Consider the following 14,212-nt stretch of genomic DNA (forward strand, 5'->3'; position numbering starts at 1 on the left):
CGCCTCGGGGACCAGTGTATAGCCTCTTCCCACACGTCGTCCAGGGTGTGTACGCAATGTGTGTCGTCGTCGAATAGAACTTGGGACGATCCGCTATGCCGAAGAACCGCCACTCGCCTTCCGGTACTCTTGGAAAAAACGTCGCGCCGCCGCTGCCGCCGAAGAGGAAGAACCCCGGACTCGGTTCCTGCTTCTTCTTTCCGTGAATCCGCATTCCCGCGTCTTCCGCTGTACACGCGTTCTCCGGAAGCCTAGGTGAGTGGTACCGCGCGTCGACGCGCGAAAGGAAGGTCTCCGATCACTTTCCCTAATTAAAAAAAGAAAAAATTAGCTTTCTTTGCCCTAATCGCTTTGTGAAACTTTTGTCTGGTATTTTTGAAAAAGTAGGAGCAACATTCATGAAGCTAAACTGATCATCTTCATCTTTTATAAATTTCTTAATTCTAGAGTACACGCTTGATTGAGCTTTTGTGTCGAATGGCTATATTTGGACTGAAGACATTTAAATTAAAAAGAAAAAAGACATGCGTGATTAGTGCTATATTTCTAATAAAATTATAAATTTTTACGAAAGCGCTGCAGTTGGCTGCTGCGAAATTCGTATCACTACATCATTTGAATATCTCGACTCTAGAAAAACAAGCTTCTTGAAAGAAGCCACTATTTTTCGTTAAGGATACATCTGTGTATATATGTATGTTTCTCTTCATTTTCATCCAAAAGTCATGATGCAAATATTTTTTTTTCTCCGCGAATGGATTTTCATCGGTTGGAGAACCTGCTCTCACACGATCAAATGCGTTCCATTCCGTTTTATTTTTTCCATTTCCAGATCAAATGTGGCTATTTTTCGCAAATATTCAAAGCGCGACATGTTCGTAAATATTTGATATCGCGTCGACGATGACGTTTCGTTCACCAACAAAACGACAGACGGATGAAATGTCGAGTCGATATCGTTTATGACGAGGTCCTTGTACTTCGCGTTATTTACACACATCGCATATAAGAACCTGGCCAATGTCATTTAGTTCATTATATATGGCTCTCTTGAAATTTAAAATGCTTTATCTATAAACGTGAGAATATCGATCATAATCTTCAAATTTTAAAGGAATGATATAAGATAATTAATATAATTGCCTTATATTTCTAAAAAATTATCACGTTTAAATGAAAAGATTTTCCCAAAAATATTACATATTATTTTTCTGATAATTTACAATATTCATATTCGAAATTTGCAAAATCTATTTGAAATTGTAATTAAAATGTGTCTCTAATTTAATAAATTAAAAATAATAATATAGTTTAAATAATATGTTAAAATACTTTAAACACGATTAATATTTTTGACTGTTATCAGCTGATTTCTGTCAAAAAATATTAATCGCGTGAATAAGGTATTATAACATATTATTTTTTTTTATGTTTGTATTATTTGAGCAATGTACGTTCTGTGGATATGGATTTTACTTATTTTAAGACATTCTGTGATTAAAAAGCGAGAGGAGTGTCTGACAAAGTGTGGCCGGGCAACAATCAAAGCTTTTATACAAAAGAAAGCTTTCAGAAGAAATGAGCGACGCGATACTACTAAGAGATGTGTCTTGTGATTTATAATTAAATACTATTAATGAGAGTAACCGCGATGCCGCACATATGGCCGATGATATTGGGGGCACGTAAACGTACGTCGGTATAAAAAAAAAACTAGCATTATTGTCAACTTTGCGGTAGAAAGGCAGTTAATCAATAACCTAGTTTTCATCCACCTCTATCTGCACGATAATAAACAAAAAATGGAAACGTTATCGCTATCACCTATCATTACGTGAGGGCGAGAAATTGCAGCCCAGAATATGACACATGCGTTCAATATTTATCTTATCAATTCCGCGCGTTATATTATTGATAATCGACATTATGTTGGAATATAATTTTTTTTTAATATCCTCTAAACTTCTCGATTTCATTTCCATTGATCTGTTTATTTGGAGCGCGAACGTAGTTCTCTCTCTCCTCCTGTCATGATCTGACTCATACGCTTGTCACGTGAACGAATGACGTTTCCCTTTTTAGCGATGTTCGGCCCGAGGCCCCAGAGTGCTACTACGAGGCAGGAGAGTGAGATGATCAATAAGGCCCAACGGGCCATACACAACACAACGGACGCTATCGAGAAGCTGCGTTTGCTCTGCCTGGCTAGAGGTGCCAACGGCATCCTCGGTCTGGGTAGGTAAGTCCTCAGAATCCTTTTATTTACGCTTTTATTAGTAAATGAGGTCGACGTTACGTGACTTCAGCTCTCACCGACATGTAATTCTGCGCGAACGTTTCAGTCTCTCTCTCTCTCTCTCTCTCTCTCTCTCTCTTTCACTCGCTCTGTCTCTAAAAGAATGAATGTTTACACAGATATTTAAATGAATTACGTATAATGTATAATTAATTGCATCAGGAAGAAAATAGAAAAAAATAGAATCTATCAAGCTTGTATTGTTTTTTATGTACGATTAAAAATAGAAGGAGATCGAGAGATATGTAAAATGCATAACGTTAGTCGTTCGCGAGTTAAATGATTTTGACGTCACGAATATGTTCGAATGACGTGGATGACGATACGATTTTTACTCGATTCACGCACATGAATCAGCTCGATGTCTCAACCTTTAGTTTCATTCTATTTCATCGTGTTTTTATTTTTTCAGAATATTCCGTCGTATGGACGAGGATGGCAATAAGAAGCTAAATGAGGAGGAGTTCAAGACGGGTTTAGAGGAGACGCAGATGGAACTAAGTGTAGAAGAGATTGATGAGATCTTTAAAAAATTCGACACCGACGAGGATGGAAACATCAGCGTCGACGAGTTCCTCATCGGCATAAGAGTGAGCTTTCTTGTTTGATCCAACGTTTTATCACGACGCTATTTTATTTATTCCTTCGTTCTCGAGCAAAAATCGCACAATTATAAAATATAAAGTATTAAAAAAATATTAAATAAAATTTCTTAAAAATAAAAATCGCATTAAACGATCGAAATATATAAATATTGCATACAAGTTCGCTAATAAAATCATCTCTCCCTTCAGCCACCGATGTGTGAAAGCCGACGAAATGTGGTCGAGCAAGCGTTCAACAAGTTGGATAAAACTAGCGATGGACGGATCACCATCGACGATCTCAAAGGAGTTTACAACGTAAAATGCCATCCTCGTTACATTAGCGGTGAGGAGAGCGAGGAGAGTATTCTGAACAAGTTCCTTTTGAATTTCGAGCACGGCGGCAACAAGGACGGCGTCGTAAGTATACTTCGCATTTCTCGCGTTTAATAAATTATAAATCGCTCGAATTTCGCTAATGAGCGAAAATGTCGTTCTAATCTTACGTTGACTTGTATAACTTCGCTCTATGAAATTAACAGCGTGGATAGATTAGCCAAAAATACGAAGGACTGATAAATTGTAATCTACTCACAAGGGAACCTCGCAAACCCGAAAATTTCGACAGTAAATTTGTTTGCAAATTAAAGATTACAATGCGATTAAAAGCTACAGTTTCTTAATCGAATTCCGCGCGCTTTATTAGTGCTTTTGTTATATATCTTGTTATAATAATGTATCGCGTGCTTTTAATGTTATATGCTATATATTATAATTTACATTGTAAACAACTCACTTCAATTAGCGTCGTTCTCCCATTTCGTTGCAGGTAACGGCGGAGGAATTCATGAATTATTACAGCGCTATCAGTGCAAGTATAGATCACGATGCGTACTTCGACTTGATGATCCGCAACGCTTACAAACTGTGATCTTTGTCTTTTGTGAGATGGCACGTCGATTCTGCGATTCATTCACCCGTCCGCTGTGCAAATCAACATCCAACAATATCGTCGTTTTGCTAAATTAACACACGAAAAGGAAATAAATTAAAATATTAGCTGCTACATTGCCGAGATGACTTAGCTTGTCGTTAAACTCGCACATATTTCTGCTAATTGCAATCTATACAAGTGTATATTATTATGTAATATTAATTGCCTTTACAATGTTAATTGCTTGATTGACCGGATGATCAAAGTTAAAATGATTATACATATATAACTTGATTCATCGTTATAATTCACCGCGTGTAAAGTTACGATTGAGAAGAAGGAGCGCGCGTAAAGAGATCGAGAAAGAGAAATAAAAAGAACTTTACTTAAAAAGCTTGTTAAAAATTTATCTCTGCTATTTTTTCTTCTTTCCTCGTTCAATTATTGTAATTTCAGTTACTCGATATTATCGGACAGCTGTCTAAAAATTTTTGTTTAAAACGAGGAAAGTTGTTCGCCGGCTACTTCTTCGGTAGTTTCTGCTTCTTCTTCGACGCCTTATTAGTTATTTATAAACAAAAAAGTTGGTTATAGGGTCCAATTGTACAGCATGAATCGCGGCGAATACAAGCGTCGTTTACGTGCACTCTCTTACGTATAATACATATATCTTCTCTTTGTAATCATTATATTCATTATGTTTATTCTTCTACAAATAAATATCTAACATATAATATGATTTATAAATATCTTCACCTTTTGTATAAACTTTTTATCCGATATATGTCTCTCTTTCTCTCTAATATACATATATTGAGTTGCATATGAAGATATATAACAAAATCAGATGTGTAACAAATCCTTTTATAAAAATTTAAAGTTAATAACTAAGAAGAGAGATTTTGAAAGTTAGTATAGTAAGTATTATATATATTTAAATTTTAACAGAAAAAGCTTTAAATATAAGAAAAGAAATAATTTCGAGAGAAATATAGTTCTTTAAAGCTATCGAAAATAATTAACATATTTAATACGAATCAATTATTGTTCTTGGCGAAGATTCTTGATTAATGGTATACATTTTTTTAAATCTGCAATGCGGTAAATATAAAAAAAATCTATAATATATATCTCATATCAATTGTGTGCATCAGAAAATATAAAAATTGATTAATACTTATGAAAGAACATATAGTAAAATTCGTATTATATAATTACAGTAAAATTTGAAATAAAAAAATTAATAATATATAACAAAAGAAAAATTGCATCGGCCGGGAATCGAACCCGGGCCGCCCGCGTGGCAGGCGAGCATTCTACCACTGAACCACCGATGCTCGCTACACTAGTTATCTTAAAATGAATAAGAGCTAGTAACATGAACTAAATTCTCAAATTTTGTGTATTTTTAATAAAATATATATATTATGCTTTTAATTTTATAACTCCTCTAATTTATGTCACATATATCTAAAAGATAATCCTGATTCTGCTTCAAAACGTACATCTGAAATCTCCGTTCGAGGGTCTAGTTTTGAGAGAAAGAGCAGTAAAATTAAAATTAACAATTACAAGAATAAAATTTTATAACGCGATTCTCTGACAATCATATTTATATCGCGATTACAATTGTTTGTTAAAAGAAAAAAAAAATCCTCCCCGGCGGGGAATCGAACCCCGGTCTCCCGCGTGACAGGCGGGGATACTGACCACTATACTACCGAGGACTTGACGATGAAGTTATGAAAGTTTATGGTACATATAGAATGATAATACTACCAAAGACTCAACGATGGAATTATGAAAGTTTGTACATGTAGAATGATGATTAGCATTTATAGAATAATGATTTTTCAAGCTTACCGAAAGAAAGGGCCACTCACGTCCGTCTTATCACAGCATCTTCCAACAGTAACGACTATCTGATCTTAACCTATGAATGCAACCAGTGTCTGCCGACGCGATGAATATAATTCTTCTTCGTCGTTTCTTCTTCAGAAGCTGGAGGACAAGAGATGGTAGTGGTAGTTTGGCGAAGAATTAAACAATCTCAACTTGCTTGATTCACTTGTACATATCGATTCAACTCAGTCGAAAGAATTTCCGTTGCGGTTGCGGCGAAGAGCAAGAGCAAGTTGTTGTTGTTAATATGATCCTGTCGTCTACGCGACTTTTGGCCATCAACTAAAAAAAGAGTACAAAGTCAAAGAGATTCACGAGTAAAAAGGAAGAATACTGCTCTTATGGTCAATTACTTGATCTCAAAAATACACTTCACAAAGACTGCGCAAAAAACACGTCCGCGCCTCGCAAGAGCAAGAACACTCGTCGTGACGTAAACTTTTGAACGTCGCGCGGCCGCGAGATGGCGCGCGCATGCGCGTATAAAGTCGACGCATGCGTCGAGCGCGCTCAGTCGCGGAATGACCGCCGTCACGTAAGGGTGGGTTCATTTTTATCTCTTTCCCTTCTATCTGTATCCTCTTTCTCGCTCATCCCTCCTTTCTCCGCGTTCAGTCTTCCCCTCCCGATCATCATTTGTTCGTGGAGCCAGCTGTGACATATCGCGTCCGCTCGCAATAAAGGATCGTCGACCAAGGAGCGAGAAGGGACGATCCGGCCTGCAACGGACAACATATCTTCGCGGTGCGTGTCTTCTCTCTCCCTCCCCTCCTTCTTCCAAGGTACACGTGCACGCATCCGCTGCCGCGAGTAAGATTGCAGTTTGGTGTCTAGTGCGTGGACGCGCCGTGTACGATCGTGTTACGTTCGATTTACTCTCGTAAGTGTCCCTGTTCCCCGAAGAGACAAGATGAAGTTGACCACGTACGCTGCCGTGGCGTTATTTCTCGGTACGTATCCGATGACTAATTTCTGTCAACGTCGTTCGACGATTTTCTCGCGGTTTCCTCGAGTGCCTGAAACTCACGTGCACTCGATTACATATTAATGATAGACAATCTAGTTGACTATTGTATACGATCTGCTTTAATCGACATTAATAGATAAGACCTTCTTGGACTTTGTCGCTTTCGACTCGCTATTTATTTCTGAACCGATACACAAGCTGCTTTAATGTAAATAGGAATATCGGAATTTCAAGTGGACTTGTGTGAAGAGTGTGTTGAATATAAAACTTTGAGATGTGCATGAATATAAATGTTAAAAAAATGCTGAGTTAGGTTGCCGGTTATTTTAGCACGATTTAATAAAGATCTCTTCCTTCCCTTTTTTATCTTTGCATGAATTAAAAAAGAATGCTAATTGCGATTGGTATACGTAAAAAGCGATGAACAAAAAATTGTTTATACGAGATAGTGATAAACAATATCCGAATAAATTCTAGGAATATATGTCGAGAGAGAATGTGGAAAAAATCTCCATTGATTAAATCTTTAATAACTTTTTTTTATCTAGAATTCGTGAAATACGCACATATGCATATGAATATATTTTTGACACACAGAATATATAAATTCGAAATATCCCAAGACATCAATATGTAATTCATGACTGATGATATCATTAAACAAAGAAAAGATATAGTTTATCGAAAAGAAATATCGATAAGGAAAACATTTTAATTCCTGTTTTTATAATATTGGAAACAGACATATATTTCCGAAACATTCTATATACTCTACAATTATTTAAAATGTTTTTTTCATAATTGTATAGCATGCACATCCGGCGCATCCGGAAGTTTTTAATTTGTCGCGTTTTTCCTCATTTCTCTGACATAATATACAATTGACACGCAGCCCAATCAAGATATACTTTAGGGTCTTCAGCATGCAAGAATATATTCATTGTGAATTGTAAATGTTACACGAATAATTTGTAATTTTAATAATTCTAGTTTTCTTTCGCGGAAAACAATTTCATTTAAACTAGAGAGATTTTTAATAAAATTATATTATTTAGAAATGAGATTTTTCTTCAAGATACATAAAATAGTATCCTTTCAATTTGTAATTATAAAGCGACATTTCGAATATTAAAAAGTAAAAATATCTTCTTTCAATTAGAGAAATTGCTTTTCCTCATACAATCTCGAAAAGCTTTCCCAATCATCATTAATGCATGCGACTAAAATGCAATTAAAATGCAATTTAAAAAGTGTGTCATTTTATCAATTGAAAGAAGTGTTAAGAATAGATAGGACGCGGACAATGACGTCGTTTTATGCCAATTCGCTTATTGTTAATTTATTGCCAGCTTAGCTTGCCAGATTAGATGTCAAAAGTCAACTCTATGTTGCATATACATTAAATTCGAAAGAGGCGAAAGAAATTTACTCACGAATGATCTCTCTCGAGCTTAAAAGTCGGAATTTTCAAGCTCTTTTGATTTGATTCTCAATGGATGGATGTATGTAATTTGGATGGATTTGAATGGATGTAATTTGACATTCCAAGAGAGTCTTACATTATACTCGAGTAGCTATAAGTAGATTACAGCTTCGTAATGTTTCGCAAGATAGTTGGCAATTTTACCGCGGTTTCTAATGATTAATGTTACGTTAGTTGCACACACACATACGCATACACAGCACATTATTGCGGTAACGTAATTTGCAATGGACTGTAAAACATATCTTCACTTTTGCAGTCGTGGTTAATCATTGCATTCGTTAATCGAATGTGTCGATCTTGTTGTTTTACATTTCTAATTTATAATTGCAATGAAAATCCTCATTGTTCGTAGATGTATGCGATTAATTGAACTGTGAATCGATTCTTCTTGGAAAAATGAAGAGACTCGACATCATCTGGAAATAAAAAAAATTGAATGTATAAAATAAATTTATAAAAATTTTATGAATTTTTAAAAATTATTATACTAACGTGGAAAATTATAAGTTATATAACACCCGTATATACTTTAATCCACTCTTTCTTTTTTTAATTGGATCGTCACACATTATTTTGCGTGATAGCATTGTTAATCGACTTTGTATCCTTGATACGTATCAAAGTTGATCGCACTTTGTCCCGCGATTATGCATTTAAATATCGCGAACCTTATAGCCATTACACTGATAAACACTAGGTTTTATCTATATTATCGTTCTTGATGCATCGAACAATAATAATAATTAGATGTTGCAATAATTATTGTTCAGCAAATAAAAAATAAGAAAAATAAAAAAGCGGAATAATCCAATTTATTCAATCTCTACTAATTATTCTGATATAGAGACTGTAAATTTCTGGAAAAATATTTTATTTAAAATAATAGAATTAAAAATTAATTCTTTAGAAATGCTTCGTTCATTAATGTCTGCATATAATTGTAGAGTTTTGTTCATTATGCGATTATTCGCCTGTAGCATTAAAGAATCTACTTGGCTATTCTTTGCGGGATAAAGTAATACAAAAAAATTCCAGGAAGTTTCTCTAAAATGCAAATACACATACACGCGAAAGTCTAATATTTCAGCAGTCAAGCAATCTAGACGAGAAGTGATATTCTTTCGCATATAATTAACATAATTCGCTTATAATCAAAACGCATACATCTTTTATCAATCGCTGGTTGTAAATCGCGAAACGACTCACGTGCAACTTGCGAAGTCAGCGAACGCGTTTCACTTTCACTGCGTGTAACAATTTGCGTTGTTAGCGAAGAGGAAGAATCCGACTATAAGATTCGTGGTACCGCAAATCAGAAAATAAAAATAAGATATTACTTGGAAAATTAAACACATATTTATATTGTATATAATATACATTTACATATCACATGTCATTCTTCTCGGTTTTGATTGTTGAAATTTTTAAAGAAATTTTTTGATGAATTATATAACAGACTTTGAATTTTTTATTTAAAAAAAACGAAAGGAGATCTAAAACAGCAAGAAAGATTCTCTTGACTTACTTAGATAAATTTGCGTTAAAATATATCGAGCTAATCATTTCGCCTATTAAGAAAATTTCTTAATCTGTCGCCAACTGTCAAATATTATAGCACAGATAGTCGAGGTGTTGACAATTGTCTATCTATCTATATTATTCTAGATGTCTAATCATATACGTTCTTTATCTTCTACTATAATAGAGGCGATGATTCATATCTAGATATATATTTATTCGCTTTGAATCCTTGTTCTTCGGACATATAAAGCGGTAAAACCATATTACTCATCATACAGATTTAAGAATTTTCTACGCTGTAGCGATAAAAAGAACGAAAAAGAAACAACAACTAGGTATTGTTGAGATACGCGACTCGCATAACAATCGACAGGTCCAAATACGGTCGAGAGAACGAAAGAAGAATCGTACAGATTCCAACGCGATGATTTGCCAGCATTCTATCGCGACTGGTCTCCAAGTATTTCCCGTGAGAGAAATGTAACAAAGAAGAAAGATAAAATATGTACACTGTGATTGAAAGCTGGATACAAAGTCCGTAGATTACGCGTTTTGGCCTCGCGTGCAAGGAAACTTCGGCTTTAATTAACTTCCTCGACGAATCTCTTTATTGCTTTATGAGACTGATTTAATATACTCCAGGAATGATAATCTAGTGATTAAGGAAATAAAACTTGAAGGCAATAATTAAATGCATTGGATTGAATATTAAATATAACTATGCATAGATGTAGATAAACAGATGACAGGTTATCCTTGATCTTTTTATAGGATGTTTACAGCTAATTTATCTGATGGATATTTAACTTAAAATTCGAATCTGACAAATATTACGTAACATTGTTTTTTAATTAATATCTTAATAAAATTCGAAGATAAAGTATGAGTATCTTGTAGAAGACTGTCATTAACAATTCGTTAAATTTATTTAATTTACATTTAATTTCGTTTTAATGAAGTGGTTCTAAATTTTTTTTTATTTACTATCGCACACGTATACATATGCGCACTTTTTTAGCTTATTTGATATATTTCCGTGAAAATTATTATGGGGAATACATTTACACGTTGCAAATCGCGCTAATACGAGGAAGCGAACGATAACGCTAGAAAACCAACTAATCAGCCGTACATTTTTTTGTACCATGTATAACTTTGACCAGTGACTAATTTGCAGTATCATCGCTATTTCGAAAACATCCGATTATTCTGATTGATATAAAAGGCAAATCATCGCGTTGTAACACTTTAAATTTAACAAAATTCGAAACTGTAGAGAATAAAAACGCGATTTTAAAAACGAAAAACGGCGCTATCCATTAAAAGTTATTAATTATTAATAATAATAATTAATAGGAAAGAGAAATTAAAAAATTAAACTTATCTTTACAAACGTCTCGAGCGGATCCCGTTAGCGAAGTTTTTACCGGTTCGATCGAAGTACCATTGCATAAGAGCGCAATTTCGATGCAAGACGTATTTGCGTAACAAAGGCGATCATTGTATTCCACTTTTGAGCAGCTGTCGCCTGTTGACAACTCGACTGATTTAATTCGACCGATATTTCCTTCTCTGTATATAACTATAAATGAAAAAATAAAAGGAAATATTATGTAACGTATGTACAACTGACACGATATAATTTGAAGAAAAATACCTGTGTATAATTAGTGAGAATATAATTGCTATCGATTTCCTTCTTCTGGCGTATAATGTAATTTAATACACGGAGATAAAGTATATTCCGTAATTGCTACTCGTTTCTTCTCTCAATGTAAGATATGAAAAGTGAGACGTAATTTGTAGATTCTAGTCTACCTAAAAGAAAAATATATTTCCATATAATGTACAAATTTTATAAAAAAAAAACTAAAAAAGTATGTTCTCCTTGTTTCAGGTCTTGTTGCGTGTACGCGTTCGCAAGAGAGCTTACCGTCTGCCGACGAGGTACTGCAACAGGTCAACGGAGTGATTAGCAACGTGCCCGAACTGAACAACCTGAACGCATCAGCACTGCCCAGCATCGAGGAGGCGAAAAATCTTTTTAAGGAGAAGTGTACGAAGAACGGTGGACCAGCCGCGTTCGACAATGCCCAGCAAGCTCAGGTAGATATGGTGCACTGTATTCAGTCGCTCATCAACATCACGGAACTTCAGGCGGAGATGGAGAAGTACAAGCCGACCGGCGACCTGGACATAGTGTTTAAGAATTATTGCAACAAGCGTTCAATTTTGCGTGCTTGCGTCACCAACTTTACCAACATGGTAGAACATTGTCTAGACGATAAGGAGAAAGAAAACAAGAAGATTGTGCTAAACATCACCGATTCGCTATTGGAGTTTATTTGCTATAAAGAAGGAGATCGTATCGCCCGTAAGTTTTGATAATTCTACAATGCTTTTCTTTTTAAAGGCTCTCTCTGATCTTAGAAATCCCTCTACATAATTTTTTTTTAAATTTCTGTTGTTTTAGCATTATAATAATCTAGATTATCTTATCTTTACAGTTTTCATATCGGCCGGAGGACCGGAATGTTTCCAATCTAAACAGGAAGCGATTCAAGATTGTGCCAACTATACATATGGTGGTTACATACCAAAACCTGATCCATCTGGTAACAATTTAATGGGACTGGAAAATTTGCCGTCACTGAATTTCGGTACCAGAGAATGCAGGTAAGACGTGCACAAAGTGAACGCTCCATTTGAATATTTTTAACAAACACGCTCTAACTTTTATATTTTTTATTAGTTTGAAATTTAACGATCTCAAAATATTTATTTTTAAAAATTTTTATAAAGTAAATTAAATGTTTATTTGATGGTATCGTACAGAGATATGAGCAACCTGCAAACCTGCGTCGTGACGGAATTGGAAAAGTGCTCGGATCCAACGCCTGCGAACATCATGGATTCCATATTTAATTTCGTCAAGAGGGTAACGCCGTGCGAAAATGTACTCAACGCGCAAAGTGCGGCTGCTACCGGTACAAAGACATCTGGTGCCTCGCACATGACAGCTCTTTCCATCTTAGCAATCATTCCGTTCATCGTAGCAAGCTACAGTAATTTCATTCCTGCAACAATGTAAGCACATCGTAAAGCTTTAAAGTATATTCCAAATATGTGTCAATTCGACAAACAGAAATATATGATGAAAGTATACGACGGAAGAAAAATATGCATGATGAGAATTCACCCAAAAATAATAAGGGTGCTGTATCTCAAATATCCTAATATTCTTTTTTTTTATGTAATAAATTTAATAATAATACAAATTTAATACAAATAATATAAATTCTTAAGTTCTTGTTCTTTTGCATAGGCATATTTTATTTTATCTCGGAAAGTAATGTGTGAGAATTATTTAATTATGTGTAATTAATTTAAGTTGCAAATGTTCAAATTATAGCAAATAATTTTAATTTTACTCTTTATTAGTGTACACGAAAAACTCAAGAATTTAACATCCAAATGTTAATTCCGTTTTTTATTAAAAACGGTATATTTAAACCTTCTGCTACATATTAAACGTAAAATATATAATTATTAAATTGCTATATATTGAATATATGTTTGCATGTTTGTGTTAAGAATAATTAATTTTATTTATATGTTGTATTTATATATTTACTTTTAGCCTTGTTATTTGTTACATTGCGCAAAAACGTATAAGGAAATATATGATTCTTAGGAAAAAATATTTAATCTTAATGCGCATCCGATAAATCACATTACCAATACCGTGTTTAATAGGAGTACAATACGTTTAGTATAGTACATTTTTTTATATATTTTGTACATGTTACAAAAGTAGGTCTTAGGTAACTCCGTTTTCAAGTAAAATGTCGTTGTTGACTATTTAGATATTATTGATTCCAAAGATTTTTGTGACAACTTGCTTGTTCAAGAAATACCAAAAGTTATACGCTTTACATTGATAATAAATTATACATATATTGGAGTTCACAAAGCTTTTTACACTACTTTGTACGATCAAACAATGAAACAGTATTGTGCTCTTAGAATTAACAAATTCACATGGAATACCATTGTACTGGTAATGCATAAATATATGAATATTTCATGTTTTATTAATATAAATACAAGTGTAATGCGGCGTAAGTTATGGCAAATGTATCTTAATGTATGTTACAATTTAAGAACCAAAGTCTTCGTTTTTCTAAAGACATATCTCATTAAAACAATAAATTTAATAAAAGTTCTCAGTACCTTAACAAATAAGTTTTCTTATTTCATACAAGCTTCCTGATTTCCAGATGAAACTTTATAACCTTTTTCCAAAAATTTGTATATTCTATGATTTTCATATTTTATAAATATTTTTCTAATATTAAAAAGATGTTTCTGGTTCTTGAATATTTATATCGCAATTATTTATTACTTAAAAAAACTCTTATGATAGAGTAAAAGCAATTTTTAACTTGTTACTGAATGTAATATATATTGTATATGAAATAATAATTCCGTACGCACCTTCCTTATTTAAATTCATTATTCG

The 14,212-nt window shown here is 33.9% G+C and overlaps 2 protein-coding genes, 1 long non-coding RNA gene and 2 other non-coding genes across 7 annotated transcripts; 2 read left to right on the top strand and 3 right to left on the bottom strand.

Moving 5' to 3' along the window:
* Positions 1 to 119: 119 nt before the first annotated feature.
* LOC145946302 (calcyphosin-like protein) lies at positions 120 to 4,548 on the top strand. Of its 2 annotated transcripts, XM_083055854.1 has the most exons (5): positions 120 to 255; positions 2,083 to 2,239; positions 2,709 to 2,886; positions 3,091 to 3,300; positions 3,710 to 4,548. In XM_083055854.1, the coding sequence occupies exons 2-5, from the start codon at positions 2,085 to 2,087 to the stop codon at positions 3,809 to 3,811; spliced, it is 645 nt and encodes a 214-aa protein (XP_082911980.1). In that variant the 5' UTR covers positions 120 to 255; positions 2,083 to 2,084; the 3' UTR covers positions 3,812 to 4,548. The 2 variants fall into 2 exon arrangements, with proteins under 2 accessions (XP_082911980.1, XP_082911978.1); XM_083055852.1 differs by lacking the exon at positions 120 to 255 and having other exon boundaries at positions 1,995 to 2,239.
* LOC145946303 (uncharacterized) lies at positions 169 to 11,547 on the bottom strand. Of its 2 annotated transcripts, XR_014427032.1 has the most exons (6): positions 11,348 to 11,547; positions 8,662 to 11,272; positions 6,070 to 8,585; positions 5,678 to 5,998; positions 3,677 to 3,900; positions 169 to 307 (listed from the first exon to the last, which is right to left on the bottom strand). It is a non-coding gene; the product is annotated as an uncharacterized LOC145946303 (long non-coding RNA). The 2 variants fall into 2 exon arrangements; XR_014427031.1 differs by having other exon boundaries at positions 6,070 to 11,272.
* On the bottom strand, positions 5,081 to 5,151 carry Trnag-gcc (transfer RNA glycine (anticodon GCC)). Its single transcript has one exon. It is a non-coding gene; the product is annotated as a tRNA-Gly (tRNA).
* Trnad-guc (transfer RNA aspartic acid (anticodon GUC)) lies at positions 5,470 to 5,541 on the bottom strand. The gene has a single exon. It is a non-coding gene; the product is annotated as a tRNA-Asp (tRNA).
* Positions 6,533 to 13,933, top strand: LOC145946301 (27 kDa hemolymph protein-like). The gene is made up of 4 exons (XM_083055851.1): positions 6,533 to 6,666; positions 11,588 to 12,064; positions 12,198 to 12,366; positions 12,526 to 13,933. Exons 1-4 carry the CDS (start codon positions 6,627 to 6,629, stop codon positions 12,779 to 12,781), a joined length of 942 nt encoding a protein of 313 aa, XP_082911977.1. The 5' UTR covers positions 6,533 to 6,626; the 3' UTR covers positions 12,782 to 13,933.
* The last annotated feature ends 279 nt before the right edge of the window (positions 13,934 to 14,212 follow it).

Source organism: Prenolepis imparis, unplaced genomic scaffold, assembly GCF_030444845.1.
Source record: "Prenolepis imparis isolate NDT839.2.m4 unplaced genomic scaffold, iyPreImpa1.0 SCAF_15, whole genome shotgun sequence".
Taxonomy (NCBI): domain Eukaryota; kingdom Metazoa; phylum Arthropoda; class Insecta; order Hymenoptera; family Formicidae; genus Prenolepis; species Prenolepis imparis.

Coding starts and splice junctions, on each gene's coding strand:
- LOC145946302 (XM_083055852.1), top strand. CDS start 2,064: ATGACGTTTCCCTTTTTAGCGATGTTCGGCCCGAGGCCCCAGAGTGCT. Junction 2,887..3,090: donor AGTTCCTCATCGGCATAAGA/GTGAGCTTTCTT, acceptor CTCTCCCTTCAG/CCACCGATGTGTGAAAGCCG. Junction 3,301..3,709: donor GCGGCAACAAGGACGGCGTC/GTAAGTATACTT, acceptor ATTTCGTTGCAG/GTAACGGCGGAGGAATTCAT.
- LOC145946301 (XM_083055851.1), top strand. CDS start 6,627: ATGAAGTTGACCACGTACGCTGCCGTGGCGTTATTTCTCG. Junction 6,667..11,587: donor TGCCGTGGCGTTATTTCTCG/GTACGTATCCGA, acceptor TCCTTGTTTCAG/GTCTTGTTGCGTGTACGCGT. Junction 12,065..12,197: donor AGAAGGAGATCGTATCGCCC/GTAAGTTTTGAT, acceptor TTATCTTTACAG/TTTTCATATCGGCCGGAGGA.